The sequence below is a fragment of the Gossypium arboreum genome, chromosome 10 (genome assembly GCF_025698485.1).
Source record: "Gossypium arboreum isolate Shixiya-1 chromosome 10, ASM2569848v2, whole genome shotgun sequence".
Lineage (NCBI taxonomy): Eukaryota > Viridiplantae > Streptophyta > Magnoliopsida > Malvales > Malvaceae > Gossypium > Gossypium arboreum.
In genome coordinates this window covers 22,010,418-22,036,852 of record NC_069079.1, presented here as the reverse complement: position 1 = coordinate 22,036,852, position 26,435 = coordinate 22,010,418, and the positions used below count along the sequence as shown (strand labels likewise).

At 33.3% G+C, this 26,435-nt stretch overlaps 1 protein-coding gene across 1 annotated transcript; it reads left to right on the top strand.

Moving 5' to 3' along the window:
* Positions 1-535: 535 nt before the first annotated feature.
* On the top strand, positions 536-23,398 carry LOC108489210 (callose synthase 7-like). Its single transcript, XM_017793566.2, has 42 exons — positions 536-1,227; positions 3,317-3,417; positions 4,999-5,111; positions 5,203-5,290; positions 5,390-5,500; positions 5,591-5,719; positions 7,139-7,228; positions 7,359-7,453; positions 7,592-7,715; positions 8,277-8,408; positions 8,505-8,581; positions 8,658-8,745; positions 9,234-9,356; positions 9,466-9,583; positions 9,844-10,175; positions 10,333-10,385; positions 10,498-10,558; positions 12,433-12,514; positions 12,620-12,669; positions 12,772-12,858; positions 13,068-13,172; positions 13,469-13,563; positions 13,653-13,734; positions 13,825-13,988; positions 14,139-14,262; positions 14,355-14,458; positions 14,954-15,053; positions 15,143-15,294; positions 15,852-15,961; positions 16,034-16,132; positions 16,242-16,310; positions 16,451-16,601; positions 16,695-16,815; positions 18,147-18,269; positions 18,343-18,461; positions 18,595-18,678; positions 18,874-18,986; positions 19,058-19,287; positions 19,662-20,459; positions 20,569-20,619; positions 21,071-21,256; positions 22,147-23,398. Exons 1-42 carry the CDS (start codon positions 1,026-1,028, stop codon positions 22,381-22,383), a joined length of 5,673 nt encoding a protein of 1,890 aa, XP_017649055.1. The 5' UTR covers positions 536-1,025; the 3' UTR covers positions 22,384-23,398.
* Positions 23,399-26,435: the final 3,037 nt, after the last annotated feature.

Sequence of the window (26,435 nt, the reverse complement as noted above, 5' to 3'; positions counted from 1 at the left end):
AAAATGAAGAGTACAAAAGATGGAGATAAAAAATTAAATCGCTAAATCCATAAGTCAAATAATAATAAAATAATCTAGACTAATTAGAATTCGACTGAAACAAATAACAAAGTTTAACTGAGAGATTATCTCTCAAATTTGACTGAAATATGAGTCTTACTTAACAAAAAGATTGTCGATTTTATACTCTACTATGTTATTTGGTAGAAGCGAATACAAAGAGCAGGTAGAAGGGTTGCCTTAAAAATGAAAAATTATAATTTTAGCTCTTATAAATGATGAAACTATAAATAAATATATGATAAAATTACATTTTACCTCTTTTAAATGAAAAAATTCTATTCAATCTCTTAAAAATGATAGGACTATAAATTAATACATGATAAAATTTATATATTTAGATCTAAAGAAATTTAGAATTCAAATTTGATTCTTAAAGGAAATTGGCTTAGTTGTTTTTGTATGTTTGTTTTTTAGGATGAGTGATGGTGATTTGCTTATGCGGGGTGTGTTGTTGTATGACTTAAATAACATTGGTGTCGATATTTCTTGTTAAAGAAAGCAAACACATAGATAAAATCAGATGTCACAAGGAAAAGAAAAGAAATACATAACCCTTCAAAACACGAAATGAACAAGTTCCCACTTCATTACAATATTGAAACGGTGAAGACTAAAAAAATAAAAAGCAAAAAGCAAAAGAGACGAAAGTAAAGCTGAGTTCCCGCTTCCAAACCCACAGGACAAGTTCCGCAACCAAAAACATTATCATATTTTCAATGCAAACTGACGTTGCTTCCTTCCTTCCTTCTGTATCCCAGCATTAGATTCCAAAGCTGCAAAACAAAAGCGAAAAGAACGTCCAAGCCCTGTCATAAAAATCTTCTTTCTGCTTTGGTTTCTCGTACTATTATATAAACAACTATGATTCTCACTCTTTCTAGCTTTAAATTAAGTGTCAATCACAGCACCTCTGCCGCACTGTGGCACTTTTCTGGGTTTTGCCTTTTTTGTAAATTTGAAGCATGGCTAGTTCGAGCGGCACGAAGCCGTCCCCGCCGGTACGGAGGATGTCGAAGGCGCATGGGATGATGTTTGATCTTCCTAGCAATATCGGGAACTCGGTTGTTGACAGTGACATGGTTCCCTCATCTTTGCCCTCCATTGCTCTCATTCTTCGAGTCGCCAACGAGATTCAGGATGATAATCCCAGAGTTGCCCATCTCTGTAACTTCATTTCTGATTGAACTTCTCATATTCTTTTTGCTTTTATTTTTAAATAATAAACTATGGGTTTTCCAAAGGAGTCGACTACCTTACTTATTATGATTCCTAGTTACATCAAAATATTAACCTTTAGCAGTTGCATTCAGTGTGAAGATATTTTGACAAATAGTAATTTGATAGCCGCAGGGAATTCGTTAACTGAGCTTTTCATTTATGTTAATGAGAATAATCTTATGATAGTAGACTTGTGCTATGTTTGGGAATATGAATCTGAATTTTTAGAGTTGGATTTCATTTGATATATAAATTGTGAGAATGAAATGAACACGATTGTGCATTACGTATAAGTTAGTTAAGATTCATTTGATTATATATTTCAAAGTTACTCAATTTTCTCAAATATCTATAGGTATTTCAAATTCTTCACTAAAAATTGCATCTCGCTTTTAAGTGGTGTTATTCCATATCTATTAAGTCTTGAGTTTCATGTTGTCTTATATTCAAATCGGGCACTCTCTCTATAGCAAATTGGTTTTAAGTTGAATGCTTAATATCATGGTTCTTAAAGGCAACCGTAGTTTTTCTATAAACGTCTTCACTCTTGGAGTGATTTGAAACATGTCATAGGCAAGGAAAGAAATTTATTTAAACATTTTTCTGATCTTTCTTGTCAGGCAAGACAAACTGATAAAGCTCCCTTTGACTATATTTGGCTGTTTTGGGCGTCTGAGATACAATAGAGACATCTCAGGCTATAGCCAATTTGATTTTCAGGATGGATGCTGGATGCATACCTTAAAACTTTGGATAAATTATTAAGGTACAAATATTTTGAGCTCTAATACTATGCTACAAAAGAAGAGGGTTTGGGTTAAATCAGTGTCATGAAGTGTGCGAAGCACTAGGACCCTTATATTGCCTGAGATGTAAAGATCAAAAAAGGATGCTGGTTTCATTGAAGTAAGGCACAATATCTTAGTTTTGAGTTTTTGTATGTCAGTGTACATATAAAATAAGCTAAGTATATATAAATTTGACAATAAACTCCAAATAATTCTCTGATTTGTCCTGAAAAACATGCAAAACTTTCTTTTCTTTTGTTGGTCAATATGCATGATATCCTTATGATCCCATGCTTGTTGTTGAAGATTCTAACATTAAGTAGAGAGTTGGACGTATTAGAAATAAAGGAAATCAAAGAGAACTTTAAATAGGCAGGCCTCTTTTGCACCTACTTCCCTACAAAAGTTGCCTAAGTGCACTGAATGCACGCTTGATAGAAGGTGCACCTAGTTTGAAAGGGCTTGAATTAGTTTTATTGTTTGGAGCTAAAGCACACTTTAACAACACGGAATTAAATTGAAGATGCCAACCAATGTGGTAGGCTCCTACTTTATATATATACGCCAGAATGGAATCTTGTTATTGCTACCAATGTTAACTTATTTAGTTTTTGCGCAGGAAGTATAATGTGTCCCTTGTTGTCATTGTGGAAATTGGCTTTTGATTAGGCTGTGTAGAGAGGATATATACCAATAGGAGTTAATTATAATTTCTTTTTAGACTTTCAGTGGATCATTGCTTACTGTGCTTCATTTGGCATGAACCCCAATCAAATATTGAAATATCCAACGATTATTCAACTTCACAGTGAAGAAATCTTATAATGATTACATATATAAGAATGTCTTTTTATGTGCGTTTGTTTCCAAAGCAAAGCTGAAAAGCAAGTAACTAGTTATATCAGTCATGAGAGAGCTACATGAATTATTTTCTCCTTATAGCTTCATTCATAATTAACAAGCTTAACTAAGTTTCAATCTTTCGGACGACAGGAATAAGCAAAAACAGCTGTCAGTCATTTTGCCTACTAGAAGGCTTTTTTGATCCTCATGAATGGGATGTTGCCATAAAATCTGTGACGCTGTGTTGTTTCTATTTAATTGTAACCAACCTATCATGTTTTCTTGTTATCTTCTGATATAAGAATTAAAAAAATGTTATAAAATGTGTGGCATAAAGTAATTTCTGTATGCTTGCTAGAATTGAAATTTACTCTTTTAGGCTTTGCTACTTTTTGTATGATTAGGCCGTGTCTATGCATTGAAGGAGGCTGACAGGATGGACCCTGCATCCAGTGGACGTGGTGTTCGCCAGCTCAAGACATATTTGTCAACTAAAATAGAAGAGGTATATCTTGTAGTGCCATTAGTTGTCCACTGTTTTCCATTTTGAAATTGGAAAAATGTTCATGTTTTATCAATTCATGTTCGATGTCATTAACATTTCGAATATTAGTTTCTTCTTCTGATATCACATACAAAGAGGAATACATATTCTATTTATGTTTTATTAACTTCATGCTTTATCTTGTTGACATTCTCTGTGCAGTTTATTGGCCAAAGTTTCCTTTTAACTATCTCATATTAAGGCTGAATACCGATTATATATCATCATGATTAACAAAAGAACTATTGCTATATGGTGATTGCAAGAAATTTAACATGGGAAATTTGCATATTTAGCTAATGCATTTTCCTTATTTGCTACAAGGAAAACTGAAGAAAGAAGTTTCATTTCTTCTGTTTACTTATGAGCTTTCATTTTATTTGGACACCTAAAGGCAAAGTAGCTAGATATTGCTCTGAGCATATCGCTTTTTCTAGATGAAGAAATTTTGAGAAACTTGAAATCAATTTGTAACATGAAATATAATTTAAGTGTCAGCTAGCATCCTTGTTGAAGAGTGATTTTGATTTATCACTGTTATAGTGAATTTGATCACTTTTATATCGATTACAGACTAAAAGCCTATTGTTAAGTCATTACCTGGCAATGTAAACTTCTAATTTGAGTTGTTTTGTTTATGGTACTTTGGATGCTTATTTGTTTCTCATAATTGTCTTAATATTTATAATAATATTTATTTATTTACCACAAACAAGGGTAGTTAGGTTAATTAGTCATAAAGAGGAAAATGCTTCTGTTAATCCATAAGCAATAATAATCTGTCATGGGATCATCTGAGAACTAGAGACATAATCAGTTAGTGGGATCAGAAATGGATTTTTCTATAGTATCCTAAATTGATACTTGAATCTCTAAATGATTTAGAGACTGTTAATTAGTGGGCTAATTAGGGTTTATTAAGGAGAAGTTACCTCCTTAACATTTGATATGTGGAGCCACCATTACCTTGTGTTTGGATTGGACTTAAACAAGGGAAAGGACGGAAAGGGAAAGTAAAGGGAGTTGAATATCCTTTGCTTTCCCTTGAAATACTCAGTTTTTGTTTACTCCAATTTGGGGAAAAAGCTGGGGAAAGGGAAATAAAAATTTTTTATATGTGAAATACCATTTTTATCCCATTAATTTTATATATATTATTTTATAAAAATGATATAATCGGAAAAAATCATTATAATCAATTATTTCTTTTTGTTTCCACAGTTTAACCAAACAAAGGTTGTGAAAATTCCTTTACTTTCCTTTCTTTTACTAATTTTAACTATCCAAAAAAAGACATACATACAAACACACATATCATTTCCTTTCCTTAACCTTCCTTTCCTTTCTTTTTCTTTATAGTTGTTCTTTATAGTTGTTTAGTGTTAAGGTAATATTTGCAATTAAGAAATTTGAATATTAATGGTATTTCCCTTCATTTAAGAGTAGGAATGTATCCTCATTCGTAAGATTTGTTATTGTAGTTTTTACTTTTAGTTTATGTGTTGTGCTTCAAAATCCTTAGGTTGTTTTTTTGCATTGCAGGAAAAAGATGAAATAAAGTGTCAACTTGCAAGAACAGATGAAACGGAAATCCAATTGTATTATCAGATATTCTATGAGAAAAATATTAAAGAGGGGCAAGATACAAAGCAACCGTGAGGCCTTACTTTGAACCATGAACATGCTTAATCTGGCTTAGCATATTGGTTGTTTGCCCTTATCTTCTTCTATTTGTTACTCTTAAAGGGAGGAGATGGCTAAGTTTTATCAGATTGCAATGGTTTTGCGTGATGTGTTGAAAACAGTGTTACCTTCTTCACAAGTTGATTATAAGGTTTGATTCATCTAATTTTGGAATCATTAAACAAGATTCAGGTTCATTTACACTTGCGAGGACTGAAAAAGTACTTCATAATTGATTTTGGCTTGACAGACTGTCAAATATGTTAAAGAACTGGAGAGCAGAAAGGAACAATATGAACATTACAACATTCTTCCGCTCTATGCTGTTGGGATAAAACCGCCAATTATGAAACTCCCTGAGGTAGTTTATTATGCAATATTATGTTATCTTGCTTTTACTTGTTCTCATTAATTGTAGTTCTAACTGTGGTGGTCCCTTGTGCTTGTACAGATCACCGTTGCATTTCAAGTCATACGTAATGTGGAGAATCTGCCAATGCCCATAGCTCATTCAGGTTCAGATGTCAATTTATATGTTAATGACATATTTGATTGGCTATTGTCTCTTTATGGTTTTCAGGTAATGCTTCAAATTCCTACCTCATTTCACCTTTTATTTAATACTATCTCTTGCGCTCTAACCAATATGCATTTCTGGCCTTGTATGTATTTTAACCTATATAAGCTTAACTACCTCATTTCACCTTTTATTTAATACTATCTCTTGTGCTCTAACCAATATGCATTTCTGGCCTTGTATGTATTTTAACCTATATAAGCTTACTTTATTTTTAAGGTCCAATGTTACTTAGGCTGACTGTTTGTTAATAATAGAATCATCAAGGCAATAGATAACAGTACAAGCAAGGTTAGAAAACCAGACTGGAGATCAATTCTCTAGTTCAACTGGTTGCACCAGACTGCTTAATAAAAGTTTTAAGTATTTAAAAATAAATTAACTGTAAATATATATTAAACAGAGTAAATAATTAATCTTGGCTCTATGAAATGGTGTTTATTAAAAAAACTAAGAGGTTGAAGGTTCAAATCTCATCAACTACAAAAAGAAAAAGAAAAAAAAAAGAACAATATAAAACTGCTTTTACTGGTTAAACTGGTTTTCTGCCAGTTCATGATGTTCCGAGTTCTTTATACCATACTAGATTGGGCAGCCTGCTGTTTGCTAGTTAAACTAGTTCAGTTTTTCCATCATTGAGTTCAAGAATATATGGTTCTCTACTCTCTGATGGCAACAGCAGTCTGGTTTTTGGGACCAAAAAGTTCCAGGATGCTTCCAGTAAACCCTTTGGATCTAAACTATAATTATTCACTTTTATCGAATACACCCTCATATTTGCAACAATATAAATGGCTAGATAGGTAGTTAAACACCATGGATAGTTGTTGCTTGCTAAAACTCTTGATCATTTGTGATAGTTTTCTTGAACCCTGTATTTTGTGGGAATAGAGAACGAGTATGGAGTTCTTTTCTCCTGTTTTTTTCTTTTTTAAAGATGTCAAGTTTTCTTTTGGTTTTGTTTTACACGAAGATATGTCAAACATTGTTTGCACTATGAAGGCCACGTCAAAGTTTGTTTAAATGAGGGAGGCTTTCATAATGAAGCAAAGGATTCTTTAACTTGATAGCAGACCCGAGGTGGTTGGGCCGTGATGTGGCTCGAATTTTTTTACTTTCCTTACCCATACCCAGCTTGAAAGCTCATCTTACGATTTAGAAAAGATTAAAATGTTTTTATATTAATTTTTATTCAATGAATAGTAATTTGGGCTGAGCTGGCATAAATTGCAAATTCCAAGTACAGTTTGGCCCAACTTGGGCCAATTTTTTGGGCTGGGTGGGTAAACCTGATCTGTACAGGTTTACTCAATGGCTTTTGTTGATAATTGTATCATGAATGTTATTTTCTAAAAGAAAAATAAACGGAGGCTCCTTTTCATCTAATAACAAGATGTTTTCTTATCCTTTTTGGTATTGAAGAAAGGGAATATAGCAAATCAAAGGGAGCACCTAATATTGCTACTTGCCAACATTCATGCGAGGAGTAGGAATCTTGAAACTTATTATCAGGTAAATCATTTTTCCTCTCTGCAGCTTCATGCTTTCTTTTTGAGTCTCACTTCTCTATTTATGCTTTTGCAGCTTTGGTTAACACTATTATGACATCTTATGTTGATGATTAATACCAAGTTTATTGCAGCTTGATAGTTTTACCATACAACATTTAACTGATGAAATATTCAAGAATTATGAATCATGGTGTTACTATATGCATCGTGAACCAAATATTAAAAGGTATATATTTTCTATGCTTATGAGACAAAGCTTTTCAATTTGTTTACCAAGTTAAATTTATTATGAAACCTTATGCCAGGAATTTAGCACACTGATCTCTTTTTTCTTATGATGTTCACTGAAACCTTAACTTTGTAGATATCCCCAAGGTTATGCAGTACAACAGCTACAACTCATTTATATTGGACTTTATCTTCTCATATGGGGTGAAGCATCAAATATACGGTTCATGCCTGAATGCATTTGCTATATCTTCCACAATGTATGGTTCCTATCACTAATATTAGGATTGCTCCGAGTGCATAATTAATCTTTAGTCATTCTTTTATGATGTGTGTAGTTTATAGCATGGTAGCTAACAGGAATGGTGTAGATCAATAGAGGAAAGAGATGGAAATATGGAAATCTAGAGGGGAAATCAGAGTCTAAAGGCCAGAAGCAACTCAGGAGAAATATAGGTAGAAACATAGAACTAGGGAGAGAACCCGAAAGAGTTAACAGAGGGGGAAAAATCTATATACTTAATATCTCAAATTCTAGCGTTTGTCATCCAATATCTAATCTGAACTAAAATAACATAGGTGTTTATAGGTCTATAGTGTACGAATTTATGTTAAAATGCATAAATGCATAAGAAAGAGGGTATTTGTTTAGCCTTTTTGACTTTTGTCTTGAGCTCAAGTCTGAACCTGAAAATTCCCATACTAATAACATGGTCAAAACTCCATGTTATAACTATTCCCTTTCTCATTATTGTCAGTGTTTTATGGAATCTAGTCATTCTAAAAGTGGCATGCTTAATATTACATTGTTGGTTTTGAAGATGGCAAGCGATGTTTTTGAAACTTTATCTTGCAAAGTGCATCCTGTTAGTGACGCAAACCAAACAGCAGTGCCTGACCACGAATACTTTTTAAGAACTGTCATAACACCTATCTACAAGGTTCTGCTTAAGGTAATTATAATTTATTCTATTTGGAAAATTGTTTGATCCTTTTTTTTTTTTTAAAAAAAATTTAAACCTAAATTCTGATATGATTTGGTGGGAAAGGAAGCAAGAAAAAATAAAGAAGGCAAGGCAAGCCATTCTACATGGAGCAACTATGATGATCTAAATGAGTTCTTTTGGTGAGCTTCTTGAATGTTGAATATGGTTTTGTCTGCACCAATAGATAATTGGAATCCTGAAAATTGTTTTCTCTAGGTCTGAAAATTGCTTTATGCTAAGGTGGAGAAGAGAAGGTGAAAAATATTATTTTCAGCATCTTGATGAAATACCACTTCCAAATGAGGTAGCTTCTTTTCCCTGTTAGTTGCGGCCTTCATCTATGCTAGCCATAAATTTTATTTTCTTAGGTGATTAATTTGAAAATAATTGTTCAATAAAATTAGGTTAAAAGTTCATAGTAGTTTCTTTTTGTGGAGAGATGATATTGAAAAATCTTAATTGTGCAAGCATGAAAGTTTGGAAGGATTGTTAGTAAATTGGTCATGTTAGTAAAAAAATTATGTTCCTATATCAATGTTTATCATGAATCACCTATATCAAAGTTTCACAATTTTTTCTAATTCTTTTTTCTTGCATGCGCACTGTGAACTAAAAGTTGATTGTGATTTTGAGTCTTTCGAACTATGTTGATTTGGAGGTTCTGAAATATATTTCTCAGCATCTTCTAAACATATGAGCTTGCTCTCTTTGTTGTCAAATTAATCTCTATTAGTATCTTTCAATTTCTTCTTTTTATTAAGATTTTATTTAAATTACATATGTCCCTTTCAGATTGTTAATCCATGCATTATTGAGAAGAGGAAGCATAAAACCAACTTTGTTGAAGGCCGCACGTTTCTGCACTTATATAGAAGTTTTCACCGAATGTGGATATTCTTCGTAGTGGCTTTCCAGGTAGTCTTTTTTAACCTTCTGTCTTGAATTTTTCTTACTCTTTTACACAATCAGTTGATTGCATCTGTATATTTCTTTCCTTTTCTTATATATTTATTTTATATTTCAGGCTATGGTAATAGTTGCATGGAGGCGTTCTGGATCTGTTTATACTGTTTTTGATGAAGGTTTCTTAAGAAGACTGTTAAGCATTTTCATTACTTCTGCTGTTCTCAATCTTTTTGAAGGTAACAAAAATTTTCATATGACACTTAATGTAGGTAAAGAAGCAGTCTTATATAAATGTCCATGATTTGAAATACCATATATTCATGATAATGGTTCCTGCCTGCTATTCACAATTTTGTTTTTTAGAACAATGCTATTCATAAAGTTTATATATCAATACACTTACAAGTTCTGCAATCAGTTATACCCTAACTTAATGACAGGCGTTTAATGGAGTAAGTTCATGGTTTTCATCTTTGCATTTATTCCTTCTCTGCAGCTGTTCTGGATGTAGCTCTTACTTTCAACGCTTGGAGGAGCTTTGAATTTAACCAAATACTGCGGTACCTTTTGAAATTGATCATGGGAGCTATTTGGGTTGTGATTTTGCCAATAGGTTATTCCATTTCTGTGAAGAATCCAACTGGGGTCATCAAGTTCCTAAAGCATTGGACTGGGGATATGCAAAACCAGTCATTATATAATTATCTCATCGTACTTTATCTGATACCAGATTTACTTGCTACTGTATTATTTGTGCTTCCACTTTTGCGGAAAAAGTTGGAGCTTTCAAACTGGCGGATAGTTACTCTTGTTATGTGGTGGAATCGGGTAAGCATATCAAGCATTATTTATGTTTGACATTTTTTGTGCTTTCATTTTGTTACTTCAGTTGTATGCAAATTTGCTTCTATTCCCGTTTATCTTCCACCCTTATGTTATTGCTTAAATTTGCTCTACTTTTGTGCATATATATTTTTTGCTCCAGCCTAAACTTTATGTGGGAAGAGGCATGCATGAGGACTTCTTCTCACTCTTAAAGTAAGAGAAAAAAAATGTTTTTGGTTGTTGCTTTCTCAACAATGTTTCTGGCTCTTCTAAATACGCTTCATGTTAAACTTGTTCCACTGACAGAATTATTGAATGCACTTAGGTACACGATGTTTTGGATTATGTTGCTAGTCATCAAGCTAACATTCAGCTATTTTGTTGAGGTGATATCTGCTTTATATTTACGAATCAGTTGAAGATTAAAATTCTCAAATGTTAAAATTAGCTAAATATTGGTTTCAATTACATTAATCATTGTTCATAATTACATGTGATTATCTATTTTACACGTTTACCCTCATGGTATATGATGTTTATCGTGTTTTATTTTAAAATGAAACTTAGTAAGTCAAAAGTGGCATGCAACATTAAAGCAAACTACGAAATTCTTAATACTTGGAGTTGTTGAAAATGCATTTGTAATTTTAGGTTCAATTTAACTGATGCCAAATAAATTGTTTCCACAGCCGGATGCTCTGTGTTTTATTTTCCCCTCTAAAGCATCTAGTAATCTGATATGTGTGATAATCATGCATCCTAATTGAAAAAATCTAGATAGGGAAGCTTAATTCTTAACATTCTTTGATTTTTGTTGCTTCTTTTACAAGTTAAATTATCTGTTCTTATTCTTGAATTTAGGAATAATAGCAGAAGAAATCAATGGAACTAATTCTTTTAAGAATTCCTGTCCTTTCAAGAATCCAACCTAAAGCCAATTGGTAACAAGTGGAGGGCCCAACTTTAATATACAACCACAAAAAAGTTATTTAATAGATGCGGAATAGTACCAGTTAATACTCCTCGTGCGTAGCTCAAAAGAGACTACATGTAGATAACCTCTCCAAGAGTTATCAACCCCACTTGGGGTTAGATAGGAAGAACAACAAACCGGAACATAGTTTTGATCCCATGTTAAGCATCAAACTAAAACCAATTTGCAATAGGCAGAGGGACCCAACTTTGATATAAGACATAGGTAAGCCAATACATAAACATAATAGAGGTTGCATAACACCACTTAACCGTATGGATCATAATCTGGAATTTCGTCACTGGTCATATGAAATAAAGTTATGATTTGGGAAAACATAATGTTATATAGCCTTATTGGGGAAAAATATAATTAATATTTTTATGGAGTCTTGTCTTGGATGTCGATCTTTCTTTACTGCAGGTAATAAAGAAATTTGCCAGTCATTTATTGTCTTTGTTGACAGAAACTTACTCCAATAGATATAAACACAATGGTGAACTGCAGCTGATAAAGGAATAGAGGGAACAGGATAATCATTTAAGCTTGTTGGAGAAGAATGCAAGTAGTTTGGCCATCACTTGCATTGTTCTGCAACATGCTAAAAACCTCTTGCTGTTCTACGGAGGTTATTATCCTTTTTTTTTCCCAAGGTGTCAAGAAAGAATATACCAGATAAAATATGTGATAATTATAGGAGTTAAAAGAATTTTGGTTTCTTTAGTTCTTGACTTCCTGCGGGATCACAACTAGGCAGAAGTGAAGCTAAAAAGAGCTGGCAAAAGGCCTCCTCTTAACCCCACACACTTTTGAAAGACCTTGTTTGCAAATAAACAAATTTTACTTTGGCCATTATAGAAATCTCCCTTTAGGATAATGTTGCATCTGACTTGTTAAGTTTTATAATTGGTTACTAGCTTTCCATTTTGAGTTTTGCTGTTGATTTCTTTTTCTTCTTTTTGTACTTTTAATTGTTAAAACATTAAACATCCTAGAAAGTTCTGCAAATATATATTACCGAAGAAAAAATATTTGGGGATTTTTTTTTTTTTTTTAAGTTTCTTTGCCATTCGTGTATTTTTCATAGAAGTCTCTTCCACATATATTTTTTCTCCCTCCACCCACAAACAGAAATTAGTGATTTCATCCCCTGCAGCTAGATTGCTAGTTTATGCTGCTATTGATCTTTCTACACTTGTGTCAGTTTTTATGAATTAGTTTTCTTGACAATATGCTAAAACCAAATAAAGGTTGCTTTTAACCTCTATTACTTGCTTTCACTTTAAGATTTTTCCACTTGTGCGACCAACCAAGGAAATTTTGGATATGCATGTCGAAAACTATCTACTGTACAAGATTGTTCCAAATGGTAATATACCTCTTTTTTTACATTTTATTTTCCCTTGTGATTATTTTACTCTCTTTTTATATCTTTCTGTAGCATCTAGTAATTGAAATTCTAAACCTTCTGTAGTTGCTCATAATGTCGGAGCTCTTATAGCAATATGGGCTCCAATTATCTTGGTAAGCATTTAAGAACCTTGTAATGGAAAATTTGATGCCATGATCATAATTCTTGTTGCTTAATAGCTTGTTTCATTATCTGAGTGTTTTACTCATGCATAGGTTTATTTTATGGATGCTCAAATATGGTATGCCATTTTTTCTACCCTTTTTGGTGGGGTTCTTGGAGCCTTCCGACATGTGGGTGAGGTATGCAGTAATCTTGTGCTCAAGCTACTAGAAATATGATAATTAAAAACTGAGTATACGAATGTGTGCACATGTATAAATGCATACACTCTGCGACCTGCGCACATGTATGTATTGAAGTATGATTTTGTTGAAACTCTGAAGATTTGCGAAGTTACATTAGGGAGATTACCTTCTTAAATTTTTTCTTTTATTGAATTATTTAATAGATACGTACACTTGGGATGCTGCGATCCAGATTTCGAAGTGTACCTCGAGCTTTTATTGAACGTTTTTTGCCATCAGCACATCATGATTCAAATACAAAACTCTCGGTAATGCCAATTGCGCATATTCTAGCATCATTTACAGTTTCTCTTAAATGTTTAAGTTTTTTGTGCATCATTCCAGATATCAAAAAACTTCTTCTAAATATAATTTTTGTCAATTTTCTTTTTTCTCCACTTTTGTAATTTTTATAAAATCTCTTTGGCTTAGCAAAAAAAGCATTTGCTATCAATCGATATGGTATCTTATCATCACTATATATGAAGATGATTTTGATCCTTTTCCTCCTTCATTTGATATTACTTTTGTTCTTTTGGATAAATTAAAACACTTCTCATGGCAGGATAATTCAATTGAACAAAAGAACATGGCTATTTTTTCTCAAATGTGGAATGAATTCATTTGTTCCCTGCGTGAGGAGGATCTAATTAGCAATAAGTGAGGATTTCTTTCATACACTTTATTCCAGATGAAATATAAAGATTTATATGATGACTCGCCTTTTCTCTTGCCTGAAAATTCACCAGGGATCAAGAATTGTTGCTTGTCCCATGTTCTCCAAGTGATGACTCTGTGATTCGGTGGCCACTTTTCTTGCTAGCTAGTAAGGTAAACACTATTCAGTATATTTTCAGGTTTACTTTTCCATGTGACGCAGGTTGTTTATGTTATAGATTATCCCCGTGCAACGTCTTACAGATTCCTGCTGCATTGAACATAGCAAAAGATTCTAAGAGGAAGGAGGATGCCAAGTTGATTAAACTGATCAACAGTGACTTTTACATGCATTCAGCAGTGGTTGAATGTTATAAGACGATCAAATGTCTTATAGATGGCCTTCTGGAAGACGAGGCTGATAAGAAGTAAGGTCGAAGTGTTCATATTCTTGGCTTGAACTTACAGATGTAGTCCTAAATATCCTCTAGTAATTTAACTTTGTATCTAAGAGATTCCTTGTTTTTTGTCTCAATTAATCATCTTCTAATTTTTGCCTTCTTCTCATCCTGGAATAGGATTGTACTGAAGATTTATGATGAAGTATCTAATAGTCTACAACAGGGGAAGTTTCTGAAAGAATTCAAGATGAGTGGTATGCCTTTGCTCAGTGTAAAGTTGGAGAAGTGGCTAAAGATCTTGGTAGAAATTGAGCTTAATCTGTGTTCTCTTCTTTTTCTTTTTCTTAGTGGCATACATTTAAGCACTCTGTTACTTGAGTTCGTTTGTTGCAGATGGCTGATCATTGGGATGATGAAATATACAAGGCCCAGATAACCAAAGCTCTGCAGGGTATCATGGATACTGTTACACATGATGTTATGATTAACGGCCAGAAGTAAGAACTGAAAATTATAACCTTCGCATCAAAAAGAATTCTTCTCTCTTTCTGATCAGATACTTTAACTGCCTTACCTAAAATGAAAATGAAAATGAAAAAAAAAAAAAGAATCATTTTAGATGCTCAGCAGACTGTTTACAACAAAAAGCTTTATCATTATGTAAGGAGATAAGAAAATATGTTCTTATTCTAAATATAAAACCAGTAGTATCCACAGCTCAACAAATTCAAATTTACCCCCAGATTTCTTGGTATTTTATGATTGGGATTAGCAACCACAACTTGACTAGTGAAGCCTCAAATTTAGATCTGTACTTTTGATGAAATCCCGTAAAATAAGCCATCCTAGATGTAATCAAGCAACCATCAATCTTTGTGAAACAAAAATCTGCTAGTTTTTGAAATTTGAACCAGGTAATTTGCTGAACTCTTATACCATTGAACGAGTCTTTATCACTAACATGGGCAATGAATTTCCTCTCCTCTCTTTAGAGCTCTTCAAGGAGCTTCTGTTTATCAGAATAGCAAAGATGGGCAGAGTTTTGAAAAGATTAACACTCAGGATATACGGCACAAATCTTGGAAGGACAAGGCAATGAATCCTCTTTTACATATCCTTTTTTAGTTTGAAATATTGCTAATTGAGATTTGCTTATTATCCTATTCTTCAATTCTCTATAGATCTCTAGGCTCCATTTTCTTCTGACTTTCAAGGAATCTGCTGCTGATGTGCCTCGAAATTCAGAGGCTCGACGCCGTATTACTTTTTTTGCCAATTCATTATTTATGAATATGCCAACTGCGCCCAGAGTTAGTGATATGCGCTCCTTCAGGTCAGTGACCATTGACAATTTCTCAATGTTCTTACACTGAATGACAGCTTGGGAATCTTACGTGACTCGTTGATAATCAATGTAAAAGCGATGGACTGATGGCTCCTTTCAAACTAGTAATATTGCAATACTCCCTCTATCCCACTAAATTTGTCACATTTTGAATTTTATTGGTAAAAAATTTTCAACTTTGACCTCTTATTCTTTAAATTTTATTATGGATAAAGATTGAAAAAATATATTATAAAAACATTCGAAGTAGTTTTTAAATATACCTTTCTCACAAACTTTAATTAATTAAATATTTAAAAGAATTGAAGTCAAAGTTTAAAAAGTTTGACATCAAAAATGTCAACTGTGACATTTTTAGTGGGAGAGGAGTATCTTCTTCTCTTTTTCTTTTTCATGAATGAATAATGTTGGCAGGGTCATGCCACGGGAATTATTATCTTGAATCTAGAAATTGGTCAAGGACCTTTATGGTTGTTAGAGAAGATGTGTTTTGTAATTATTCTTTCTAATCTAACTTTTATTTATTTCTCAATTTATTATGTCAGTGTTTTGACTCCATATTACTCGGAACATATTCTTTTTACTGATGATGAGCTTAATAAAGAAAACGAGGATGGGATATCAACTTTGTTCTACCTACAGAAGATATATCCAGGCGAGTTACTATTATTTTTATCGTCATCTGCAATAACGTGAGCTTATTAAGCTAGTACTGTCTCCAAATTAGATGAATGGACCAACTTCCGGGAGCGAATGCATTACCAAGAGAGCAAAGAGGGTATCTGTAACTGGGCAACTTACAGAGGACAGACACTTTTTAGATCAGGTCTGCATAATGATGGTCAACTTAGCAATCCATCATAAACCAACTTTAGTTGTGGATGATTATTTCTATATATTTTACATGATAACATCATCATATATGTTTCTGTCAGTGCGAGGGATGATGTACTACAGGAAAGCCCTAGAACTCCAATGTGCCTTGGAATTACCTAATCATAATGGTTTGTGGCATTCTAGACACACATTCAGTTAGAAATATGAACTGTTATCTTCATTTTTACATTTCAAGGTCTTGTATCTTTTAGGATTTTTACCACCAAATATCATGCCATGCAACTATTAACTAGATATTACTTTGCAGCTTCAAGGGAAGAGGACTCTGCTCGAGCGCAAGCTCTGCCTGATTTAAAATTCACCTATGTTGTATCTTGTCAGATCTATGGAACTCTGAAAAATTCTGATGATTCTCATGATCAAAGTCGTCAAAGAAGTATTCTGAATCTCATGCTTATGTATGTTACCTGTTAATACCCCATTATAAGACCAAAAGTTTCCATGTAAATTAAAACTTTTTATGAATCATTTGTCATTTTAATATTGTACAGGCATCCATCTTTACGTATTGCCTATATTGATGAAAGAGAGGAGACTGTTAATGGAGAATCTGAAAAATCTTTTTACTCTGTTCTTGTCAAGGGAGGTGATAAATTTGATGGCTATGAAAGGGTAAGTGCTTGTTTTATCAGGATCTTCATTTTTCTTTGTTAAATTTCCATGTTATTTTGATTGATTGCTACGATGCAATTCTACCAACCTTATTTGCTATCCAAGTCATCCCCATCCCATTTATGGTTTATTTAAACCCAATAGGGCATGCATGAGGTTGAGTGAAGCTAGTTGTTAACCAGATGAGGCAATGCATTCTTTAACCTGTCACTGCTATACATACTAGATTTGGCATACTATCTAGGTTGAAAAAATGTGTTCTACAATGAAAGTAGAAGTTATTTGATAAAAATGTGGTGGGATAAAAAGGTTACACACTTAAAATTAGGTACTTTAGGAGGTGGATAACTCTTGTTTTAAATGTATATATAAAAAGAAATTAATATTCCTAGTTTTATTTTCTTGTTATAGTTTTACTTTAATTTTTATGCCAACTTTCGAAATAGGTGTCACTTGTGATACCAAACTTGATATGAAACTCTATAGTAGTAGAGATATGCAAGATTAATCTTTATTTCAATTTATAATTTATTTATATTTTTCCAGCTTCCACTAGCTTTTCTGCTTTCTTTGGTTGGTTCTTAATAGGGAAGAAACTCAATTACTGTCTAGTTCCTAAAGAAGTTTATAGATATTAGAGATTAGCAAATTTTTTATTGATTTGGACACAACATTCTCTTGCTTATGATGAAAACCCCTTACGAGCTCAAACAGTTAACTGCCATCATCCATTTTGTTGAAGTACTTCATCAAACTTCTGATATGAAAGTTGAAGAAGTGCACATACAAAAATCTCAACTGATGATAGGGCAAAATAAAGTAAAAATATTTCCTTGACATTAGAGAAGTTTATAGATATTAGAGGTTAGCAAAATTTTGATTGATTTGGACACAACATTCTCTTGGTTATGATGAAAATCCCTTACGAGCTTTAACTGCTATCATCCATTTTGTTGAAGTACTTCATCAAACTTCTGATATGAAAGTTGAAGAAGTGCACATACAAAAATCTCAACTGATGATAGCCAAAATAAAGTAAAAATATTTCCTTGACAATCAAACATAATGATTGACTGATAATTTGATACCAATCTAATAAATGGTGCTATGAATTTTTACAATGACAATGTGCCTGCTTCAGAACATCATAGACATGATAGTGAAAGCAAATTGCTTTTTTCTCTCTGTTGATAGTTATGTATCTGGCACATATATTTTATCAAAGACAATAGTCCAATGCAGATCTATTGGGCCATAAGATTATGTCAGTTTAATAACATATGTGATTGTTTACAACATCCTTTTACATGGATTATTCATTGTACGTCTAGGAAATATACCGCATCAAACTTCCGGGTCCTCCAACAAAAATTGGTGAAGGAAAACCTGAAAACCAAAACCATGCCCTTATTTTTACTCGAGGAGAAGCCTTGCAGACTATAGACATGAATCAGGTAGCTGTTTTTTCTCCTTCTCAAGATAGGTCTGTAAGGTTCTAGAACATCATTTAATACTTTGTTTTTTTAGGATAACTATTTTGAAGAGGCTTTTAAAATGAGAAATGTTTTGGAAGAGTTTGAACACTCCTGTCGCTGGCAACGGAAACCTACAATATTAGGTTTAAGGGAGCATATATTTACTGGAAGGTTAGTCTTACCTGTTGTGATTATAGATTTTGATCTTGGTTTGTTTAATGATGTGCACCAGCAAGTCAAAAACCAATCATTTCACAGAATAATGTCCAGATACTAACATGTTAGTATTTTTTTAATTTGACAGTGTTTCATCACTTGCTTGGTTTATGTCCAATCAAGAGACTAGCTTTGTGACTATTGGCCAACGCTTTTTAGCAAGTCCTCTGAGGTTCCCTGAAATTTTCATCTTGACTAAATTTTTACTTGGGAAATATTGTATATTGATTGTTGCTAATATTCACATGGTGTGCTAGTTAAAATTTGATAACAGGGGCCTCTCCACCTATTACCAATTGGTTTTAGGTTGGGGGCCCATCTAAAATTTAACACCAGTATAGTTTCCATGATTATCTCATCTTCGCAGGGTACGATTCCATTATGGTCACCCTGACATATTTGACAGAATCTTCCACATAACAAGGGGCGGCATTAGCAAAGCTTCAAAAACTATTAATTTAAGTGAAGATATATTTGCAGGTACACATCAGCAACTAATCCAACTAATTCCGTAAGTTTAATATTTTGGCTAATTCCACTAGAGGTTTCAGGGTTCAACTCAACTCTCCGAGGGGGATATATAACACATCATGATTACATCCAAGTTGGAAAGGGACGTGATGTGGGTATGAATCAAATATCATCTTTTGAGGCTAAAGTTGCAAATGGAAATGGAGAGCAAACACTTAGCCGTGATGTGTATCGCCTTGGATGTCGATTTGATTTCTTTAGAATGCTATCATTTTACTTTACAACAGTTGGTTTCTATTTTAATAGCATGGTGAGCAAACCGAACTAATTTCTTCCTTTATGTGGTTTTATGTACTTGAATATGTGGTAAATGGATAAAGTTCAGGTGATCAGATATCATTTATATAGCCTAATAGCATGTACTTTTGGGGGAAGGGTTAATTTGGTTTCCTCAGTTGTGAAGCAGAATTTCTTTGCATGTCTACAATTAGTCATTTCAGAAATTAACTCCATAAATACTATAACTTATTACTTGGTTCTATCTTTTTTAATGAGATAAAGCATAGCATCAAGCTACAAGGCTGGTTCATATCATTTGACGTTTGTTTTTCTTTTTATGCCTCCTGCACTCTTGCAATGTGAATAAACATTTATTCCTCTGTTTTTGGCATTACATTGTTTCAGGTTACTGTGCTTACAGTATATTTGTTCCTCTATGGACGTTTGTATTTGGTTATGAGTGGAATGGAAAAAGAGATCCTAGAGAATTCAATTATAAATCAGAACAAGTCCCTGGAAGCAGCTTTAATTCCTCAGTCACTCTTTCAAATGGGTTTGTTATTGGTTTTGCCTATGCTTATGGAAATTAGCCTGGAGAAAGGGTTCCGCACTGCTCTGGCTGACTTTATCATCATGCAGCTGCAGCTAGCCTCTGTATTCTTTACATTTCAGCTCGGAACAAAAGCACATTATTTTGGGAGAACAATCTTGCATGGAGGTTCTAAATATCGAGCTACTGGGCGTGGATTTGTTGTTTTTCATGCCAAGTTTGCTGATAACTATAGATTGTACTCACGAAGTCACTTTGTGAAAGGGTTTGAACTCAGTATACTACTGGTTGTATACGAAGTTTATGGTGTATCATATCGCCGCTCAAGTCTTTATTTATTTATCACCTGCTCAATCTGGTTCTTGGTTGGGTCCTGGCTATTTGCTCCCTTTGTCTTTAACCCTTCTGGTTTTGACTGGCAAAAGACGGTGGATGATTGGGCAGATTGGAAGCGTTGGATGGGATTTCGCGGAGGTATTGGTATTCAGCCTCAAAAAAGTTGGGAATCGTGGTGGGAAAGAGAACATGAGCACCTTAAATACACAAATATACGAGGAAGGGTGCTTGAAATTATTCTTGCACTTCGTTTCTTTGTCTATCAATATGGAATTGTCTACCACCTTGACATAGCTCATCACAGTAGGAGTTGGAGGGTACATTTTGCCATTTTCACTGATATAATTTTTTTTCTTGCCTTATTAAACATCATTTAGGTTAAAGATCATCCTCTCTTTGATCTTGTTTTAACCTATAATTTTGCAGGTTTACGGACTCTCTTGGGGTGTTATCGCAGCAGTTTTCTTATTGTCAAAGGTACAGAATGAAACTAGTTTGTAGCGGAGAGGGGCGGAAGCATATAATTAAATGTTTCTCAATTGGTGTCCACACCTATTAAGAATTGTGTTTCCTGTAGTCTTATTAAAACTGGGCTTCTCCAGCAGAGCCCAGGTGTGCTCTGTTGTTGCTGCCTAAGCGCTTGTAATTTGGTTGTCCATGTATAGGCCTTTGTTGAGCTACATGTGAGGAAGAGTATTAAGTGGTGTTATCCTACATCCATTAGTATTGTGTTTTCTGTTGTCTTATATTCGAGTCTAGCCTATGCATGAATTTTTGCTTGCATACACCTACAAGTATGCTCTCTCTTATATTATTTTTAATCCGTAATTAGATATATTTTTGGTTTAGAAATAACTCATAGATAAGGTTTTCTTTTCTTCTCTTTCTATATTGTATGTTGACAGATTGATTTGGTATTTTGCTGCAGATAGTATCGGTTGGTAGACAACTGCTGGGAAAAGAACTTGAGCTAGTATTCAGAATGCTCAAAGCATTTCTGTTTCTTGCCTGCTTGGGAATAACCATACTGTTATCCAAAACATATGGCCTCACTATATCAGATCTATTGGCTGCTGTACTTGCCTTCTTGCCCACGGGCTGGGGCATTCTTCTTGTAAGTTTCAATCTTTCCTAAAGGTTTAATACATAAATAGCCCCTGAACTTTACACCTTTTCACTATTTGGTATCTGAAGGGAAAAAATAAGGTACTTAACCTGTACTACGTTTTCCATGGCATGGTTCACTCATACTGTCACTACATGTAAGGTCAAAGTATTTTCTAAGTGCTGACATGGCATAGACCCCACACATGATGTCTTGGTATTGATCAACCTTGCTAAATTAGCATTTTACAAAACAGCTTAAATCCATTGGCTTAACTTGCTTGACAAAAATAAATTTCATATACTCAATTGTGATTTTTTTTAGACACTAAATTGTTGAAAGACATAGTTCAGAGACCAATTTACATATTAGCCTTTTTCCAAAATTGTGTAGTATTTAGGGGTGTAATCAAGAAGCTTGCCTTCGAGCTCAACTCAAAATTCAAGACTTGAAGCTCGGATTAAGCTCGATGGAATTTCACTTTTAAAAGTTTGGGCTCAATTTAAAATTGAACAGTTTGAGCTCGCTTGATTAGGCTCGTTTTTCAGTAAAATCCTCATGCTCAATTTCAAGCTTGATTTTTATGCTCGAGCTCAAGTTCTAGTTTGAATTGAAACTTTTAGTATTAATTAATATTAAAGTATATATTAAAAAGAAACTCAATTAGGCTTGCGAGCTACTCAAGTCAAGCAATAAGATACTAGAATTCAGCTCCCTCGATAGCTCCAGTTTTTCGAACTTGACCTTAACTAAGACAATGACTGAACCGAAACTGGTGTCTTGTTTACAGTCCTAATAGAATTGTCATGTCTTATAAATTGTTTTTAATCATGTCTTACAATTTTAATGTATAATTAATAAACATGACATTCCATTGATTTGTGCTTCCAAAATCGAAGATCGGGCAAGCATGCAGGCCATGGTTGAAGGGGCTAATGCGGAATTTTATGAAGGAGATGAGCAGGGCGTATGACTACATTATGGCATTGCTGCTTTTCATGCCCATAGCCATTTTAGCATGGCTTCCATTTGTATCTGAATTCCAGACTCGCATCCTCTTCAATCAAGCTTTTAGCAGAGGTCTTCAAATTTCTATCATTCTTGCTGGCAGGAAAGACAAGTCCTCACTAAAATGATTTTATTTATTTATTTGTTTTATGTAATATTGTGATTTTGGTAATGTGATGGAGCAATTTCTCTATTAAATTCATTTGTTAAATTTAAACTATGGTGTTCTTATCTTTATTAATGACATTTTTACTTTAGGGCAATTCAAAGATAATTTGTATGTATATTAAAAAAAAGTAGATATACATGCACTAAACTATAATTATATCCAACATTTACGTTTGAGTATGAGTAGCATATATTGCAATTATTTTGATATATATCTAACGTAAAGTTGGATTCGATTCCAGTCAACTTTTCTGCTCATAAAACTAGAATACTCTCTTTTAAATAAACATCTAATATCATTAAGCTCCCAGCCGCTGTCACTGTCAATGGAGATGGGAAGGGGATGACCGGAGAGAGCAAATCCGAAAGGGCTATCCAGAATATGACCAGCTAAATCACCTCCGAGGAGGAGCCAAGGTTTGGGGTAGAGCCACCAGGATTGCTGTCTCCATCGTGGAACACGTCGGGTACATCGACGGCTTTTCATCCAACGCCATTGAGAGGGCATCAGCAATCAGCCAACTCTGGTACGGTGCAACATCATCGGCATCAACGTGTCCGACCCATGAAGGCGAAACAATGACGGTACGCCACCTCGCGCTATGACCGCACCGGAACGTACGAAACAAAAGCCGAGAAAATTGGAGCTTGTCCAGCGGCGGAAAAAAGGGAAAATCCTCTGGGGAAGCAAGTTGCCGCCTGTCGCCGGCTAAGGTAACCCGACACAAAAGAAAGGGCGGCTGCTTGAATTATTTTGCCGAAAAGAACAGCAAAAGTAAAAGGACCGACATAGGCAGTCAGAGATATGAGCGGCGCTGGCGCTAGGGCCGAACGGCCGCTCACAAAAGACCAAGGCAGCAACGATTAAGGAGGGTGTGAGAGAAAAAAGGGAAACACTTGGCTATATGTTGGCAAAATTAAAATCGAAAAAGTTTTAAATTTTGAGGAAATAAGAATTTTGGATTTCGAGATGAATTGAATTTTTATCATTTGAATAACTTGAATAATATATTAGTATAATTAATTTTTTATTTATGTTAATTTTAAAATAAATAAATTCATCTTGTAATAATTAAAAACTTAAAAGTAATTTTAAAATTTAAAATATTTATAAAATTTTAAATTTGTATTTTAAAAAATTTATAAAATTTAAAAAAATCTAAAAATATATAACAAAGTTGAAAATTTAAATTTTTATAAAATAATAATTTTGAAATCTAAATAAGTAATTAATGATTCAAGTTTATCATACTAAAAATCTTATTATTTTTTCTTTAAAAAATTTAAATATATATGGTTTTAAATTTATGCACTCTAACATGGAAGTAGCTATATTGTAACAAAATTTTATTTAATATTATTATTTTTCTAATTTAAATCAAACAATTTCACTCGATTCGCCCGAACGCTTCCCCTTAATTTGAGTTATCCGAAAATTAAAAAATAAGAAAAGGAAAAATTGCGTCATTTTGATAAATGTTTACCTTTTCTAAAATTAAAAGTCAAAACTATCAAGTTAAAAAATAAAACTACGTTGTTTTGATAAATGTTTATCGAGTAATCTCTCTTTCCTTCTAGAATCACCCCACTTTCCCTTTTTCCTTTACTCAAAATTAATCTAAAAGCTTGTACTTTATCTGCTAATTAAATAATCGGTCCATGTAAATGCAACATTAAGTATAAATAATAAGATTTGTTAACTAGACTCAACTCGACTCGAAGTTTCTTGACTCGATTTGACTCGACTCGATCGAATACTCACCCCTAATGTAATCTAAAATTGAGATCGGTGTTTAATAAGAGTTCGTATTTTATATCAGTATATTTTAGTGATTATACCTTAGTAAACTATCAAAATAGTTATTTTTGTTTACATCAGGTTACATTTTAGTAACTTATGTTTGAAATGTTATGTTTTAGTCACTTACGTTATCATATTGTAACATTTTAGTCATTGAGCCGTTAGTTGCCGTTAACGGTGTAACGGCAAATTGACATAACATTCATAGAAAAAATTTAGGTTTTAATTTATAAAATCGGTCCCTATACTTTTTTGTTTTGAGCAAAAAAATTTTTTTATTTTTTTTTTTATTTTTCATTCTCTTTTGCTTATCCCTCTATTTTCCTCTCTTCTGCATTTCTTTTAATGTAGTTTTTCTATGTTTTCCATTTGTTAAAATTAGTCGCTATACTTTTATTTCTTTGAATAATTTAATTTTTTTCTAGTGAGGCGAGCTTGTAGACTAGTTTTAACTAGGGGCTAAGCCAAAAATTTTTTTTAGGGAGGTCGAATGAAATTTTAATTTTTAATAGTTGATAGTACTAGAAAGAACATATGTTTTCTCCCTCCTTATTGGTTAATTTGTCCTCATTTAGTTATCTTTAGCACATATTTTAGCATTTTCAGTTTAATAAATTGTATTTTATAACTCAATGGGTCTTACCCTATTTATCCTTAATTTTGTCATGTTTTGGTATCGATGTCGCTGCATGAGTATTTCCAGATTGCGCCCAGAATTGTCGCCGCACTTAACAGCTGTCCGGATAAGAACAAAAACTGTGTGAGTTTGTACGTACAGAGGCAACATGATTCTGATGAAAGGATACTTGTGCTATTTGAAGAATATAAATATTCACGTGAATAGGAAAAAAAAAAGGAGGCTTTTTGGGGGGTATTATCTTCTTCAACCTATCTTTTGAAGCTTTTCGGCTATGGCGGCTTAAGTCTCCTACGGGTGAACAGACGTGAAAGGGACGTAGATCAGCTCTTGATGAGGAGCCCTGAGTGCAACACAAGAGGAAATGGAGAGATTCAAGTCGAAATTGTCTAGGAATAGTATTCTCCACTTGTTTCTTTTATATTTCTTTTCTAAACGATGGTTATTACTTTCTATTTCATGTTTGTATAGAAGTACACATGATTTCTTGGTTAAAGTTATTTTATTCAATTTTGCTTCTATTGTTTAATCTTTGGGTTTGAATGTTTTTAACACGGAAGTGTTATTGTGGTCACTGACACTGGAAAGTGTAGCGACAGTTCAAGCTAACAAGCATGACAACGGAAGTTGCTTAAGGATTAGAGGAATTTAATCCACTTGTTCTTAATAGTGTTCCATTGCCATCATCAGAAGGTGTGGTTAATGTGCATGTTTAAGTCTTAGTTTAAATATATAAGTTAAGCTTGGTAAGATATTCATTGCAATTTAATGCATTGACAATCACCTATCCTTTTATACCTTGTGAGCACTTAGTATTCTGTTGAATATTCACGTTGGAGATCCCAATTTATCATTGTCATATTTTATCTTATTGTTTTCAAGTTATTGCTACGACAACTACTCTCACAATTTATCCCGTTTCTATATATTTATTACATTGACAGTGATAGACAAAAGACAACCATCCTCATGGGATCGATATCTGACAGACTCATTTCTGTCTACTATACTTGCATTGACAGTGTACGCTTGCACATTATTGCTGTGACGTTAAACAGTCGATCAATAGTCTATATATTTATAATTTTAAAGGATTAAACCAAAATTTTTTAATTTTAGGGGGGGCAAAGTGCAATTTTACCTTTACTAATTTAAAGTTTTTAAAATTTTTAAAGGGCTTAAATAGCAATTTTTCATTCTAGGGGGACTGGGGCCCCTACCAGCCCTCTAGATTCGCCTTTGGTTTTAACAAATGGAAAACATAAAAAAAATTACATTAAAAGAAATGAAGAAGGGAGAAAAGCAGAGAGAGAAGCAGAAGACAATGGAAAAAAGAAGGAAAGTTAAAAGAACATAAAATAAAAAAATTAAATTGCTCAAAATGAAAAAATATAGGGACCAATTGTAGAATTTAATCTAAAATTTTCATTTGAAATGATGATTAACGTGCCATGTCAACTTACTGTTACATAGTTAACAGCAATTAACGGCTCAGTGACTAAAATGTTACAACAGATAACGTAAGTGACTAAAACGTAATATTTCAAACATAAGCAATTAAAATATAACCTGAG

Coding starts and splice junctions, on each gene's coding strand:
- LOC108489210 (XM_017793566.2), top strand. CDS start 1,026: ATGGCTAGTTCGAGCGGCACGAAGCCGTCCCCGCCGGTACGGAGGATG. Junction 7,229..7,358: donor ATCTTGAAACTTATTATCAG/GTAAATCATTTT, acceptor AGTTTATTGCAG/CTTGATAGTTTTACCATACA. Junction 12,859..13,067: donor CCTTCCGACATGTGGGTGAG/GTATGCAGTAAT, acceptor ATTATTTAATAG/ATACGTACACTTGGGATGCT.